This window comes from Hibiscus syriacus, unplaced genomic scaffold, assembly GCF_006381635.1.
Source record: "Hibiscus syriacus cultivar Baekdansim isolate YM2019G1 unplaced genomic scaffold, ASM638163v2 tig00004779_pilon, whole genome shotgun sequence".
Classification (NCBI taxonomy): domain Eukaryota; kingdom Viridiplantae; phylum Streptophyta; class Magnoliopsida; order Malvales; family Malvaceae; genus Hibiscus; species Hibiscus syriacus.
The window spans coordinates 1154771-1169769 of NW_024062030.1; the positions used below are offsets into that span (position 1 = coordinate 1154771).

General features: G+C 34.3%; 2 protein-coding genes across 2 annotated transcripts; both read left to right on the forward strand.

The window, feature by feature from the left end:
- Positions 1–4832: 4832 nt before the first annotated feature.
- LOC120198740 (serine/threonine receptor-like kinase NFP) lies at positions 4833–7437 on the forward strand. The gene is made up of 2 exons (XM_039200025.1): positions 4833–6000; positions 6553–7437. The coding sequence occupies exons 1-2, from the start codon at positions 4876–4878 to the stop codon at positions 7285–7287; spliced, it is 1860 nt and encodes a 619-aa protein (XP_039055956.1). The 5' UTR covers positions 4833–4875; the 3' UTR covers positions 7288–7437.
- Positions 7438–7925: 488 nt separating this feature from the next.
- LOC120198744 (putative ion channel POLLUX-like 2) lies at positions 7926–14781 on the forward strand. The gene is made up of 24 exons (XM_039200029.1): positions 7926–8125; positions 8786–8898; positions 9341–9435; positions 9713–10005; positions 10241–10312; positions 10640–10715; positions 10847–10945; positions 11052–11206; positions 11295–11399; positions 11540–11626; positions 11846–11930; positions 12029–12176; positions 12520–12596; positions 12675–12755; positions 12861–13055; positions 13155–13268; positions 13396–13488; positions 13612–13738; positions 13808–13884; positions 14014–14061; positions 14159–14228; positions 14309–14382; positions 14466–14576; positions 14649–14781. Exons 1-24 carry the CDS (start codon positions 8031–8033, stop codon positions 14748–14750), a joined length of 2592 nt encoding a protein of 863 aa, XP_039055960.1. The 5' UTR covers positions 7926–8030; the 3' UTR covers positions 14751–14781.
- The last annotated feature ends 218 nt before the right edge of the window (positions 14782–14999 follow it).

Sequence of the window (14999 nt, forward strand, 5' to 3'; positions counted from 1 at the left end):
ATATTAAAAAAATTTAAGGATCAATTTAAAATGAATGTCATAATTTAAAAATATATTATATAATTAATTTAATTATTTATTATGTGTAAATAATTATATATGTATATATATATGTTTATATATATATATATAAATTTAAATGAAAAAAGCATAATCATTAAATCATAAATTAAAGAAAAAAAATAGACTGAACAAAAAACTAATTAAATAGTGTAAAGTATACAAATAGTGTCTCAACTATAAGATATTATTTTGTTGAGTTTTATGACTTTCAAAAGTTATAAAATGGTCTTGAGATTACAAAGTGTTATTTTGTTGAGTCCTCCGATTCTTAAAAGTTACAAAATGGTCATCTGTCTATTCATATATTCAAAATTCGTCATTTTCCACTAAAAACTAATAGAACTTTGAGCTAGACGTTAACTTATTGATCGTGTTATAATAAAATTATATTTTAATACCAACATCCAATTGATTTAATAAGATGAGACACTAAATTCCTTAAGCAAGGTTAGGGGTTCGAACCCTGACGTTTGTGAATGGAACAAACTAAGTTGGGAGGATCGTCTTTGTCTCTACACTACCCGATCTAGATTAGTCGATCAATAGATCGGATACAAGTGATTAACTAAAAAAATCATATTTTAATGATATGTCTAATGACACCGTCGTTACTTTCAAGTTCCGGCTTGACAACATAATGTTTCAAGCATTGAATTGACAACATTATATAAACGAAGAGTCCATCCATAAAACACAACTCAAATAATTATATGATCATATTTTATTATATCTCAGTTAACAAATTAACATCTAACTCAGACGACAATCAATTTTTTAAACAAAAATAATAAATATGAATCACATGAATAATTGAAAGACTATTTTATAATTTTTAATAATTGAAGAACTTAACAAAATAATTTTCTATAATAAAAAAATATTTTATAAATTTTAATAATTAAAAAATTCAATAAAATAACATTTTATAATGAAATAAAAAAAGTTTAATATTTTATACACTTTACCCTAAAATAATTTTTGTGTATACTTCATTTTTTTAATGGTTCAATTATTCTAGTTAAACCTCAAACTAATTCAAGACGCCACCACTCAATTCTAGATTTCTAGTCATGGCAGACCGCCGGTAGACATGACCCTTTCCCTACTCCAATTACTTTATTGACTTTTTTTGGAAAAATAACTTTTAGTCCTTAAGTTTGATGTTTTTTTTAATTTAATCTTTAAGTTTGATAATTTTTTTAAAAATCTTTTTCATTATGTAGCATATCCTCAGTGTGATACTATCAAAACGATCGGTAATATAAATTAAAGTGTATTAAAATAATTTAAAATTTGAACTCATTAAATAAATTTATCGGTTAAAGAGTATTATTTTTATAAAAATTTTGAATTTAAATAATTACGATTACATGATATATGTATGTTGTCAACTGTAGACATCAAATTTCGTCTCATTATAATATTTAATATAAAACATATTATATATATATATATATATATATATATATATATTATGTGTTATATTATTTATTTATTGTTTTTTTTACATTTACAGGCCCAACATAATGTTCTAGTCCAACCTAGACCTCACAGCACACAGCCCAGCTGTACCAGACCCAAAGTCCGTGACCCACCTGGAAACTAGGGTTTCCAGAACCCTAGTCCACGCACTGCTTCCAACGACGCCGCATGGCCAATAGACCCACGCCTCACACCTTTCTCTCCGAGATGCACGGCCGTACGTCTCACCTCTAACAACCCCCGCATTCTCCGGCGCAAGGAACGTCAACAGCAACAACCTAAAGCAACCAAAGAGTGTTAGAAGTCTATTTTGTATAGGAATCTAAAAATACTCTACTATTTTACTATAAATACATGTAATCTATATCCTTTGTGGGAGGAGATTAGGGAGAGCACACACGAAATTACGAGCAAATACAGAAGCAAATACGCTCAATATTGTATCCGAGATATACTACGAAAATACACAAAGCATTCGAGGCGTTTTGTAAGAGCTTTTCGGAAAAGAAATAAAAGAAAGGTATATTTTTACCTTTTCGTTTGTTAGTTTACCCTTTGCATGTTGGTTGTGGCTTGAGAGTTGGCTCGAAAAGGAACAAAAAAACACCGATCGAAGAACCCAGATCCATCATCAGTGTGAAAAAGCGCATCAAACCGTGTTTTTCTCTCTCCTTCGGCAACCGGCTGTGACGGCCGGCATGTTGGAACTCATTTCGGTTGAAGCTCCTGAAAGTTTCACTTTTGTTATTCTCTCTGTGCGAAACGAAAGAGATAAAAAAATAAAAAGGAAATGAGGTGAAAATAGAGTTATCGTCCTTAGTCTGAACATTATTCACGTAGAGACAGTACACTAACGTGTGGGACCCAGCTGTGTTGTTTATATTAAGCCGTACGACTACTCTTTCGTCCTTGGTCTTCCTTACACTTGGCAGAAGAGCACGGCTCGAGACTGCTATTTTAATTCAAAGCGAAAGGCAAGCAGAAATTTAACCCACTGGCCATTTATGTTTCATTTTTTATTTTATCTTTTTTATCATTATATCATTTCAACTCACTTTTATTTATTTGCGACTGCTTTTACAATTCAAAATGAAAAATAAGCACATGTGCGTTTATGTTTCATTTTTTTTAAATTTTTTATCATTTTATTATGTACACTTACTTTTTTTTCATTTGTTTTATTACTATTATATTAATAATTTTTTTATTATTCTTTTTTTTATATATTCAATTTTATTTTTATAATCTAATATTTTTTATTTTTTAGGGGTAATTTCAATTGATCAAAGGTAGATAACTCGAATCGAATGTTTTAAATTTTGATTTAAATTCTTAATTTTCACAAATAAAGACCATCGATAAATTAATTGGTACCGAAAGGGCGGTTCAAGGTTGCTAATCTTTCATTGACCGTAATCGACTTCCGAACCCGACACGTTTCTGGTACAATACAAATCAGGTAAGATGGTGTCCGATCTACCTAAATATTGTTTTAAAATGATCGGTGGCGACTCCAACCCATTATTTCAAAATGAATTTCAATTCCGGGACTCAACCGAAAGATGATTACGACATCAACAATTATAAAATATTTTGAATAGATATTTATTCAAAAGTTAAATTGAATAAAGTAATTCAAATATCAAATCGAAGAATTACGAAGTGAAAAAAGAAAATCAATTTTCTTTCTTACAATTCAGCTCGGAAGTAATTGCCGGTCCACTTACGGAAGCCCTCACAGTCAATAGAGTTGACTTGAAAATCTTCACTTACAAATCAAAATCCGCCACAGTAATCGGCGTATACAGTCTAAATGGTTAAATTACACTTTTAGTTTCTCTGGAAAATTTATAATTCAATTCAAATCCTCCTAACATTAAGATTATATTTTTAACTCTAAAAAATATTATGATTTTATCATGACCTCAACAAAAATTACTGGTTTTGCCAAATAATTTTATTTTCAACTCAAATCTTTCATCTATAATCAATTGAGTTCGAGTTGAATTTTTTAATATATTTTATTCGAGTTGAATTTATGTGTATATTGTTCATGTTATCTCTTCTTAATCTATACACCAATTAAATCTTAAGACTATTTATAATTTTATGTTGTCTTGATAGAAAATGGTCCTTAAACAATATTTTTTTCACTTATATATCATACTTGATCTTTGTTTATTATAGCTAATATTTAAAGTATTTATTTTATGTTGTCTTAATTTTTTTTCCAAATAATTTAGGTGTAATAATAAAAACATCTCCAATATTTATACAAATGGTCACTTTGCCTTTTTTTAATATTTTATCCTAAAACGTTTACTTTTTTTTGTCAAAACATATCCTATTGAATAAAAATTATTAGTTGACTAATGATTAAATCATGTTATTGACGTGATATTTTTACATATTGATGATATGTCATGGGACACACCATCTAAAATAATAATGTGATATATGTTACGTCATCTAAATAATTATATAAAATATATCATGTTATAAAAAGAATGATATAATATGTGTCACGTCATTAAAAATATAATATTATATATGTTATATCATCATTTGAACACATGTGAAAATTTCATGTTATTAACATGAATTGATTGTTAGTTAATTCATCTAATATGATTTGACATAATACAATAAAATAACCCTAACATTTGATAGTAGTGTCAAACTTACCCGTATAATTTTTTTTGAAGCATTTGATCACTGAATGTTTAACTTTGGTAAAAAATCAATCTTAATGGATGGAAATTATCAGTCAACTGACGGTCAACACCAAATATTGACAGAGCAAGCACACAACCACGTGGAAGTTAAATGTGGAAGTTAAATGTGGAAGTAAATAAAAGTAGATAACACGTCACGTTAGCTTCCGCGTTCATGTGTGCTTACTTCGTCAGCATTTAGTGTTGATCGTCAGTTGACTGATAATTTTCATCCATCGAGAGTGATTTCGACCTAAAATTAAATGTTCAGTGGTCAAATGTTCTAAAAAATAATACAAGAAAATTTGACACTACTGTCAAACGTTAAAGTTATTTTGTTGTATTATGTCTTTATTTTAACTAAAAGTTAAAATATTATAGATAAAATACTATTTTTTTTTTACAAAATAACTATTTTTTTTACAAAATAACTATTTATATGAACGTTAGGACTATTAATATCATTATACCAATAATCTGTCATCTCTTTGAAAAACAATAGTTTAAGTCTAATTGTCAACAAAAGACAACAATAGTTCCCGGTTTCACTTTCTCTTGTTATAAAACTCAAACCAACCAACAAACTGAACCAAACCAAACACACATTAAAAAAAAAATGAGAACCAAGCCCAATCCAGACCCTTTCTCTTTGTTTAGTTGTCTACTCTTCTTCTTCTTCTTCCATGTCAATTCCCAGCTCCCACCAAACATCACAGGCTACACTTGCTCCCCAAACCAAACCACTTATCCGTGCCAAACCTACGTTTCTTATCGACCCAACGCACCCGATTTCCTCGACCTCGCTTCCATTGCTGATCTTTTCAATCTCAGTCGTTTAATGATATCCGAACCAAGCAGTATTTCCACCCCATCAGCTCCTCTCATTCCTAACCAGCTCCTCTTCGCCCCCATATCATGTGCTTGCAACTCCATTAACGATACCGTGGGTAGTCTTTCAGCTGCTAAACTCACTTACACCATCCAAAGAGGCGACACTTTTTATCGAGTATCGAGTTTGAATTTCCAGAACCTCACCACTTACCAATCCGTCGAAGCTTTCAATCCTAACGCCGTTCCTACTCAGCTCAATATTGGCGATCGGATTGTTTTTCCGATCTTCTGCAAGTGTCCTAACGAAACCCAGATCCGAAACGGTGTGAATTACCTCGTTACTTATGTGTTCCAGCCGTTTGATAATTTGTCTGTCGTTGCTTCGAGGTTTGGGGTTCGAACACAGGACATAATTGATATCAATGGCGATAACATTCAGCTCTCCGATACTATATTCATCCCTGTGAATCGTTTACCTGTTTTGACTCAACCTGAGCCAGCCCCTGCAGGTTCTCCTGGAGGAACTGAGAGGACAGGTGTCATTGTTGGACTGTCCGTCGGGTTAGGAATTTGTGGGATTTTGATGATTTTGTTCCTTTTCGTGTTGGTTTATAGAGAGGTTTTATCTAACAAGAGAGCTAAGGAGAAGGATGAAGAGAATCAGAGGTTGAAGATGAACAAGCCTGGGATGGGGTTGAAGGGAGTTGAAGCTGATTTAATGGCGGATGTATCAGATTGCTTGGATAAGTATAGAGTTTTCAAGGTTGATGAGCTTAAAGAAGCCACTGATTTCTTCAGTGACAGTTGCTTGATTCAGGGATCTGTTTATAAAGGTTCCATTGATGGAGATGCCTATGCAATCAAGAAGATGAAATGGAATGCATGTGAAGAGCTTAAGATCTTACAAAAGGTAAACCTTCCCCCCCCCCTTTAAATTCTGGAGAAGAAAATTATGTTTGTTTCCTGTCATTATTCCAAGGACTAATGTGAAAAGATTATAGTAAAATGGGAATAAGTGGTAATAATTCTTTAGCAGATAAGGACATCAGTGGGAGGGGTTTAATTAACAAATGATGATAGCAAATGCCTAATTTTCTATAACCAATAAAATAATGAATAGGTTAAGTTGATTAGGCTAATTAATGGAATTAAGTTGTTTTTACTATTCCCAACTACGTAAGGCTGCTAGGTGCTTGAATTTTTTTAAAACTGAAAATGATTAAGGAGGCTAACTCCCACTTATTTAGATTTGGATAGTATTTTAAACAGCTAATTACATCAAATATGCTCAATAATTGCAGTAAATAATCAATAAAATATATATTACATTTCCGCAAATGCCGGGATTCGAACCCACACAAGGCTAGATCATGCAGCCATCTTTAAAAATGATCCAAAAGTTCGAATATTCTTATATTGCTTTTTGGTACCATACTCCTGATCCTGTATCTTTCATTTGAAGGTAAACCATGGAAATCTAGTGAAGTTAGAGGGCTTCTGCATTGATCCTGAAGACACAAATTGCTATCTGGTCTACGAGTTCATCGAAAACGGCTCGCTTTTCTCTTGGCTTCACGAAAACGAGAACGAAAAATTGAACTGGAAAACGAGGTTAAGAATTGCAGTCGATGTTGCCAACGGTCTGCAATACATCCATGAACATACAAGGCCTAGAGTGGTACATAAAGACATCAAAACCAGCAACATTCTCTTGGACTCCAGCATGAGGGCCAAGATCGCCAACTTTGGGCTAGCGAAATCCGGCTGCAATGCCATAACGATGCATATTGTCGGCACCCAAGGATACATCGCGCCGGAATATCTCGCGGATGGGGTGGTCTCGACGAGGATGGACATTTTCTCCTTTGGGGTGGTTTTACTCGAGCTTGTATCGGGCAGGGAAGCCATTGATGACGAAGGGAAGCTTTTATGGGCAAGTGTTGAAGGAATTTTGGATGGGAATGAGGAGAGGAAGGTGAGGAAAGTGAAGGAATTTATGGATGGAAGTTTACTGGAGCAGAGTTTATCAATGGAGGGTGTGATGAATGTTATGGCCGTCGCTGTTTCTTGTCTGAATAAAGATCCGACTAAACGTCCTAGCATGGTCGATATAGTTTATACATTGTGTAAGAGTGATGATTTTATTTTCGACGAATCCGAGGATAATCTATCGGCTCCTCCGGTTGTTGCGAGGTAAACTATTGCTCATACTCGAGTCAGGAATCTTGCCGGAACTCTCGTCTTGAATTCGGAAAACATAGGTAGTAGTTAACTAGTGATAATACTTGTAGCATGCCAGAGATATTTGTTCAGCTTGTATGAGGGTTGGTCTCCTCCAATTTACTTGCCCAGAGGATTGTACCATTATATATATATGCATCTTTCATATCTATCTTGCTGTCTATATTTTAGTATCGTGAATAACTCCAGCATGTTATATATTTTAAATGTATGCAAGAATAAGAAAATTATTTTATTCAACAATCAACTTTGAAATTCCAAAATCTTCAATTTTTTTCCTTTATTTTTTTAGTTTAGATATATCCAAAAAATAATTTCAACCACAAAAATCAACGGATTATTTTCCGTTTGAAATGCAACTTTTAATCTAAAAATACTGTGTCAACGTGAATGCATAACAAAGCTGAGAGATAAACAAGGAGAGCAGCAATGAAGTGGACAAGTGGAGTTTAGATGCCAATGCCATAGTGAATTTCTCCCAAATGAAAATGACAGCAATGGCCTATGCTCCCATGTTTGCAGTATTTTCATACAAAAAAAATCCAAATCCATGTAGTTCCCACTCTTCCCGACACTCAAATCATTTCCTTTTAATCACTTTTTGTCTATTTCTTCAAACCAAATCAAAAATTTGTTTTGTTTTTCAACTTTTTTTTTTTGGTTTCTCATCCTTCACTAATAGAAAAAAGAGGGAAAAAAATGGTGTTTTGTCAGTTACAGAGCCCTCAGCCATGGTTGTTACCCTCTAGAATTTCCAGGCTGACTCAGCCCTCTTATTTTTCTGCTTCATCCAGGTACATTTTCATGTCTAAGTCTTTATCTTTTTTCTTTTTTTGAACATGAATTGTTGGATTTAAGCATCTGGGGTGCAATCCTCGGGGTAATGTGCATTTTTGATCATATGATTTTAAAGCACTCATCTTTCTCCAAAATTTAAAGCATCTGTATTGATTATTCATTGTGGTATTGACTCAAGTTTTGTGAATACCAAAGCATTGGCATAATATGCATTATCATGGCTACAGTCAGAGATATAGTGATCAACTAGATTGAGAGAAGTGACGGGTGAGCTGAGATTTGTATTATTAATCTTAATTAAGTGGCTGATTGGTTCTTGATCATGTCTTTTGTTCATTTTTTTCCATTTATAAATCAAAGAGGAGGGCTGAAAATATTGATATTTGGATTTGATCTGAACGTATTTATTTTCAATAGAAATGTTCCCTGTTGCATTTTCTCAAAGCTAAGGCTACAGCTAAATGAGATTGATGTTGGTGCAAAACATCCTTACAAGTCGGCCGACCTGTTATTGAAGGATGATATTGGTTGATTAAAGACAAGATTGCCTTTTCTTTTTCCTTTTTCTCCCTTGTCTTTATGCTTCATCGATCATATAATCTTATATTTCTGTATGTGAGCTATCAATCATTTGAAGTTCTTGAATTTTGTTGTAGAACACTAGGCATAAGAGACTCAAACAATATGATACTTTTCCAGAAATCAACATGCATCATTTGGTGGAACATTTCTTCATCTAACAACGCAAATAACTTTATATACAACGGAGGTGAGTCCTCGCTGTTTGCACTAATAGTTTTTCAAATCAATATCTATGTCGAGTTCCCATCAAAGAGCAGTTAGTCATTATCCATTGATGTTAACTATGGAACTGTAATTGCTTTTGAAAGCCACTCTTTCTCAAACTTTAATCACATGTGTTTAAATAGGTGAATTTGGATTGTTGCATTGAATGAGTCTGCATGTTAATGCTGACTTGTTTGATAAGTATGTTTAGTAGGTCAATCTGTTTTTTCGAACCCAATAATACTAAGGTAAACAAGTCTGTTATCTTTGTGCTTGATTCAACTTACGATATGTTAGTTTGTTTATGTTTATGAGGATTGGCATGTTTATATATGTTAGAACCTCTTCTTCCTACTTTTTCTTTACCTTAATTTAAAAAAGAAATTCACATTTCAAAAGAACTATGATAGCTTTCCCTTCTCCAGGAAAACGGAAGGTTACTATTCAAAGAGCAGCAGATAACTTGAAGTTTGTTTCAGATGCCGAACTCTTTAGGAAGGACCTGCATAATAGTTTCCAGGTGAGTCATAAATCATGAATTCCAAAAGAGTTAATATGGATGTTCTTTCTTGATGCTATAATATGTTCTTTCAATTTCTTTATCCTTATAGCGGATATGTATGCATCTGCTGGTTGATTAAGTGAAGCATTAATCAGGTCCAAGCTTCATTTTGTACAGCGATCCATTATGGACTTGCCATTCTGGACATGAACCTAATGGAAACTATATCTTATAGTGGAGTAAAATGACAAGAAGATTTGTTATACCCTAATTTTCTTGATTGTCATCCTTGCAGGTGAAGGATCATCATAATAAACTGGTCACTGGAACTCTGTCATCATTTTTCTTACTGAGACTGATGCAACTAGATTTTGTTAACTCATTAATAAAGATGGTCCATGAGTTATTTCAACATCTACATCAGACACCAGCAGCTACAAGTTTAACTTTTGCCTGCGTATCTAATTCGTTGAATAAACCAACACCTCTAAACTTGAATGTGTCCTTGCCTGTAATTCAGGATCTTCGATGGAACATATCACGGTTACTGTATTTATTCAACATTCAACTCGAGAAAAATGTTGCCACGTAAGAGAAACTTCACTTACCATCTATTTTCGCGGTGTTTTCATTTGTTTGTAGTGACTAATTACCATGACTAATTAAAATCATAAACACATTTCTTCTGCTATACAGGTTAATAGCTGTTTGTATTGCCTGTTTAATATATAACTTCTATTCCCTTCTTAAATCTGCCTGGACTTGAAGTTAGGAATTTATGTTTACGGAATTGAACAATTCACTTGATACAAAACATTTGTAGGATTCTCGTGGTTCTCCTGGTAGTATGCTGCTCGTTTATTGTCATTGGTGGTTTCCTCCTCTTCAAGTTTAGGTAATGTACAATCAATCTTTATTATCTAAATATTAGTTTTTATGATTATAACTCGTTTATGGAATATGGGATATCAGGATTTGTGAAGTTTTATTATGTTTAATTTGGTTTAAAAGCAGGAGGTAAAGTTGTATAACAATCTACTGCTGCTTGGCCGCCCTTTTGGCGGGTCATGACTGCCACTTGTTTGCTTTATTCGTTTTAGTTTAATCTTCAAATATGATAATCATATGTTATTTTCCCGGAAAATCACTAATTCCTAGTGGATAAAGAGATATACTGCTACTTTCGTTTGCTAATCCGGTAGCTATGCCTTGAACGACACAGGGGAAATACACATTCTCTAGAGGATTGTGTCTGGGAGGCGTGGGCATGCCTTTGTTCATCATCTACCCATTTAAAAGTGCGTGGTGTGTCGTGAATCTAATTGTTTCATTGCTTTAAAATTTGATTGCATTCATATTGCTCACATGATTCCGAAAGCAAATTCGTAAACTTTCAGTCTGAAAAAGGTATTCGTGTTATGAACTGCAGCAAAGAACACGTATTGAGCGTCTTGTTGGCTTTGTTCTTGCTATATGGGGCATATTATTTTATTCTCGGTTGCTGAGCACAATGACAGAACAATTCAGAGTAAGTAGTTCTTACAAGAGCTCGTTTTACCTCTTCCTTTGTCCAATAGCTCATTATTTACATAAGCTACCATAGATGCCTTTGAAATTTCATTTTTGGGTGACAGAGAAACATGCAAAAACTCAGGGAAGGAGCCCAAATGCAAGTTTTGGAATCTGATCATATCATCATTTGTGGTTTAAATGGTCGTCTGTCTTTCATTCTAAAGCAATTCGATAGATCTCATGAATTCGCTGTGCGTTTAGGGACTGCTACAGCCAGGTAAACATTATGCCACCACCATAGGTTTATTGTTTCCTTTTTTGTTTGTGCATAATTATCGGTTTCTACGTGCATTATATTTTTATAGGAGGCAGAGAATTCTTCTTATGTCGGATCTCCCGAGAAAGCAAATTGACAAACTAGCTGACAACGTTGCCAAGGATCTTAACCATATCGATGTCCTTACAAAGAGGTACAATAACAATGCCCTCCTCCCCGAATCTACAAACTTCATAAAATGTATTTGATTCAGAGTGTATTTGATCCGTTGTGTTTCAAGTTATCCATGTCACTAACTTTCCATTTCCTAAACATGGGTTTCTGCTTGTGCAGCTGTAGCCTTAGTTTGACAAAGTCGTTTCAAAGAGCGGCAGCCAATAAGGCACGCGCCATTATCATCTTGCCTACAAGAGGAGACCAGTAAGACCTCATCAACTATTGTTTTAATTCTCGAGTGTTGGTCTGCAATGAACCATGTCGCGAAGTTTAGTTGAAGATTTTTGTAATAATGTTATGTTTATAGGCTTTGCTATGCTCTTCTCTATCCACAGTTCTTTGCGAGTTCACGTTATTTATTGTGTACTACGGACAGTTTTCTTCGGGGGTATGTTTAGTGACACCAGTTTGTTAACTGATTAGGTATGGAATTGATTCTGATGCATTTCTCTCTGTACTAGCACTTCAACCTATTCCCAAGATCGAATCTGTACCAACAATTGTTGAGGTATTTTCATTTGCATAACCATGGGAATAAATTATAGTAGTACTCTATGAGAAATGTTGAGTTTAATTTTGGCCTCTTTTTTCTTTTTTCTGATGCAGGTTTCAAATTCCACTACATGCGAGCTCTTAAAGTCGATTTCCGGGGTGAAAGTAGAGCCAGTAGAAAATGTTGCTTCTAAACTATTTGTTCAATGTTCTCGGCAGAAGGGGCTCATTAAGATTTATAGGCATTTGCTTAATTATAAAAGTATAAGTATGAGAGCTTAACGATTATGATGTGTTGCTTATAGCCTTTTTCATTCTTTTCCGAAAGTTTACTTATGGTGACATCTTGAACTTTTATCCCTTCTTTTGATGAAACAAAACCCGGACCTGCACTTGGACTTCTTAACTCTTAGATGTTTCGAGATGGTCCTGAACCAGGGTACCGGTTAAAGTAGGATTGTTATCCTTCTCGATCCAATAAAGCCGCTTTCCGATTCTTTTCTCGTTTAATACTAGTATTTTAGCGCGACCTGTAAAATTTCTGATTCTTGTCCATATCATTGAGCTCTAGTTCACCTAAACTAACTATTATTGTGTTATTGCAGAGAATGTATTCAATCTTTGCCGTTTTCCTAGCCTAACAGGATTGACTTATAGAAAAATAAGACGGGGTTTTCAGGAGGTAACGCTTTTCGCTTACCTTTGTGTTTACTAGAGGTAAGAACTTCGGTGATGTTTGCTTATGTTGGTTTCTTTTCAGGCAGTTGTTTGTGGTATTTATCGGGATGATCATATATACTTTCATCCAAAGGATGATGAAATTCTGAAGGAAACTGACAAAGTATGTCAACAAAATTCTGACAGAAATTCTGAAGAAATCGATTCCATGCATTCCTTGCTCTATCATATCCCTAGCTCCTGATGTATTTCTCTTCTATTTGTGTAGGTATTGCTAATTGCACCTATTCGTAAGACATGGAAACAACAGCAGGCACTGGAGGAGGTTGGACAAGAAGAAACCAAAAGACTTCGAGGCATGGAAGTTTTCAAAACCATCGTTGATACTCCCGATCATGATTTCGAATTGAGGAAAGAACAGTTTTTAAGTATCGTAAAACGTCCCAAAAGATTGGGATCAAAGGTATGTTTTACAAAGAGATGAGTGCTATATAAGTGACAACATCTATTGAACTTTCTTGAAAATCCTACTCATCTATATTCTTTTGGCCCGCAAAAGTAGGCATCAGACCAGACTCTTGGACCCACGGAATGCATACTTATTCTTGGATGGCGCCCGGATGTTATTCATATGATTGAAGAGTATGATAATTATCTCGGCCCTGGAAGCGTGTTGGTATGCTTTTATTTTCTTCTGGGATTCTTATAGAGTCTTGATTTTCAGCCGTAAGCATCGAATCGTATCATTTATACTTGATGGAAATGAATGGATTACATTTGCTTCTGTTATCCACACTATACAGGAAATATTATCGGATGTCCCATTAGAAGAAAGGAAGAGGGCAATCTCTGCTTCAGGTCAAGCAAAACTAAAAAATGTCCAGGTTATACATAAGGTACTGTCTCATTTAGTTGCTCGTGTCGGTACTTTTTTTCTTTTATTTCGGTGTAGAATGATGCAATGGTAAGCCTTTGAAGGTTTTATTCTAGTACTGTCTTTTTATCTGCACGCCTTGCAGCATGGAAACTCCATGAACTATGATACGTTGGAGGAAACTATAATGAACGTACAAAATTCTGTCGTGAAACCGAAGTCTATTCCCTTTTCCATTGTTGTGATTTCTGATAGTGAATGGCTTCTTGGAGGTAATGATTATGAATAGATGATGTTTCTATTGGGCAAATTTATCCTTCCACTAACCATTTACTTTTCAGATCCATCCAGGGCAGACAAGCAATCTGCATACTCTCTTCTTCTTGCCGAAAACATCTGCAACAAACTCGGAGTGACGGTAAGTTCGGTCCAACATAATCTTGATAACCTCATGGTCTTGAATTTTAATTGTTGAGTGTTATCCAAGAAAAAAGTGCAAAGATTTGAGATTTAAGTAGCTCGAGAAATGTTGTTGACTGTTCTGCAGGTGCAAAATCTGGTTGCAGAGATAGTCGACTCGAAATTAGGCAAACAAGTAATTTCCTAATGGTTTTGATCGTTTCTTATTTTATTTTCTTTGATTTTCTACGTTCTTTCACATATTGTTGACATACTTCAATCAAACCCTGCAGATTTCAAGAATCAAGCCATCTCTAACTTATATTGCGGCAGAGGAAGTAATGAGTCTCGTAACAGCTCAAGGTCTTGAAGTCATATAAGCAATATTCATATTGTTTCGATGTTTGATCTTTTAAAAAATAACTGTATGTGTTGCATAACAGTGGCCAAGCACAGTGATCTGAATGAGGTCTGGAAAGACGTTTTGAATGCTGAAGGTGATGAAATATATATGAAGGTAAAGGAAACTTTCCATTAAAGTAATCCGCTACAAAGTTACTTGCCATTAAAGTGATCTTCCAAATACATTTTTCTTGACAGGATATTGGTCTTTACATGAAAGAAGGAGAGAACCCATCATTCTCCGAGCTAACCGAGAGGGCATGCTGGCGTCAAGAAGTTGCAATAGGATATGTGAAGGACAATCATAAGGTACATAACTTTCTTGCTCGATTGTAAACGTGTTTTCCTTTGATGTGTAATCGGGTCTTCGTTGCACCACAGGTTATTAACCCAACTCCAAAGACAGAACCTCTCTCCCTATCAATGACGGATTTGTTAATTGTCATATCCGAGCTCGAAGGCGAGCAACCTATTGTAGTCTAAAATGCAAGTAACTCCAGTCATTCTGTTTCCCTTTGCACTTTTAGTTTTTCAATAAGCTTTTATGGTTCCAAGGGCTTCGCTTCATCGACTGTTTGCAGAATTGAGCCGAAACTATGATGTTTTAGTTTCATAAAGAAGGTGTTCCCATGTAACCATCTTTGATCTACTTGAAATCTTAGATTGTGGTCTGTCATAGGAAAATGTTGTAAATTTTGTAGGAAAATCAATAAATTTTTGTCCATCTGATAA

What these genes read in the sequence shown, in the direction of transcription:
- LOC120198744 (XM_039200029.1), top strand. Translation starts at nt 8,031, where the DNA reads ATGGTGTTTTGTCAGTTACAGAGCCCTCAGCCATGGTTGTTACCCTCT. An exon ending in TTCCTCCTCTTCAAGTTTAG is followed by an intron (nt 10,313 to 10,639) that starts GTAATGTACAAT and finishes TGAACGACACAG; the next exon opens with GGGAAATACACATTCTCTAG. An exon ending in ATGTCCAGGTTATACATAAG is followed by an intron (nt 13,489 to 13,611) that starts GTACTGTCTCAT and finishes CACGCCTTGCAG; the next exon opens with CATGGAAACTCCATGAACTA.
- LOC120198740 (XM_039200025.1), top strand. Translation starts at nt 4,876, where the DNA reads ATGAGAACCAAGCCCAATCCAGACCCTTTCTCTTTGTTTAGTTGTCTA. An exon ending in AGCTTAAGATCTTACAAAAG is followed by an intron (nt 6,001 to 6,552) that starts GTAAACCTTCCC and finishes TTTCATTTGAAG; the next exon opens with GTAAACCATGGAAATCTAGT.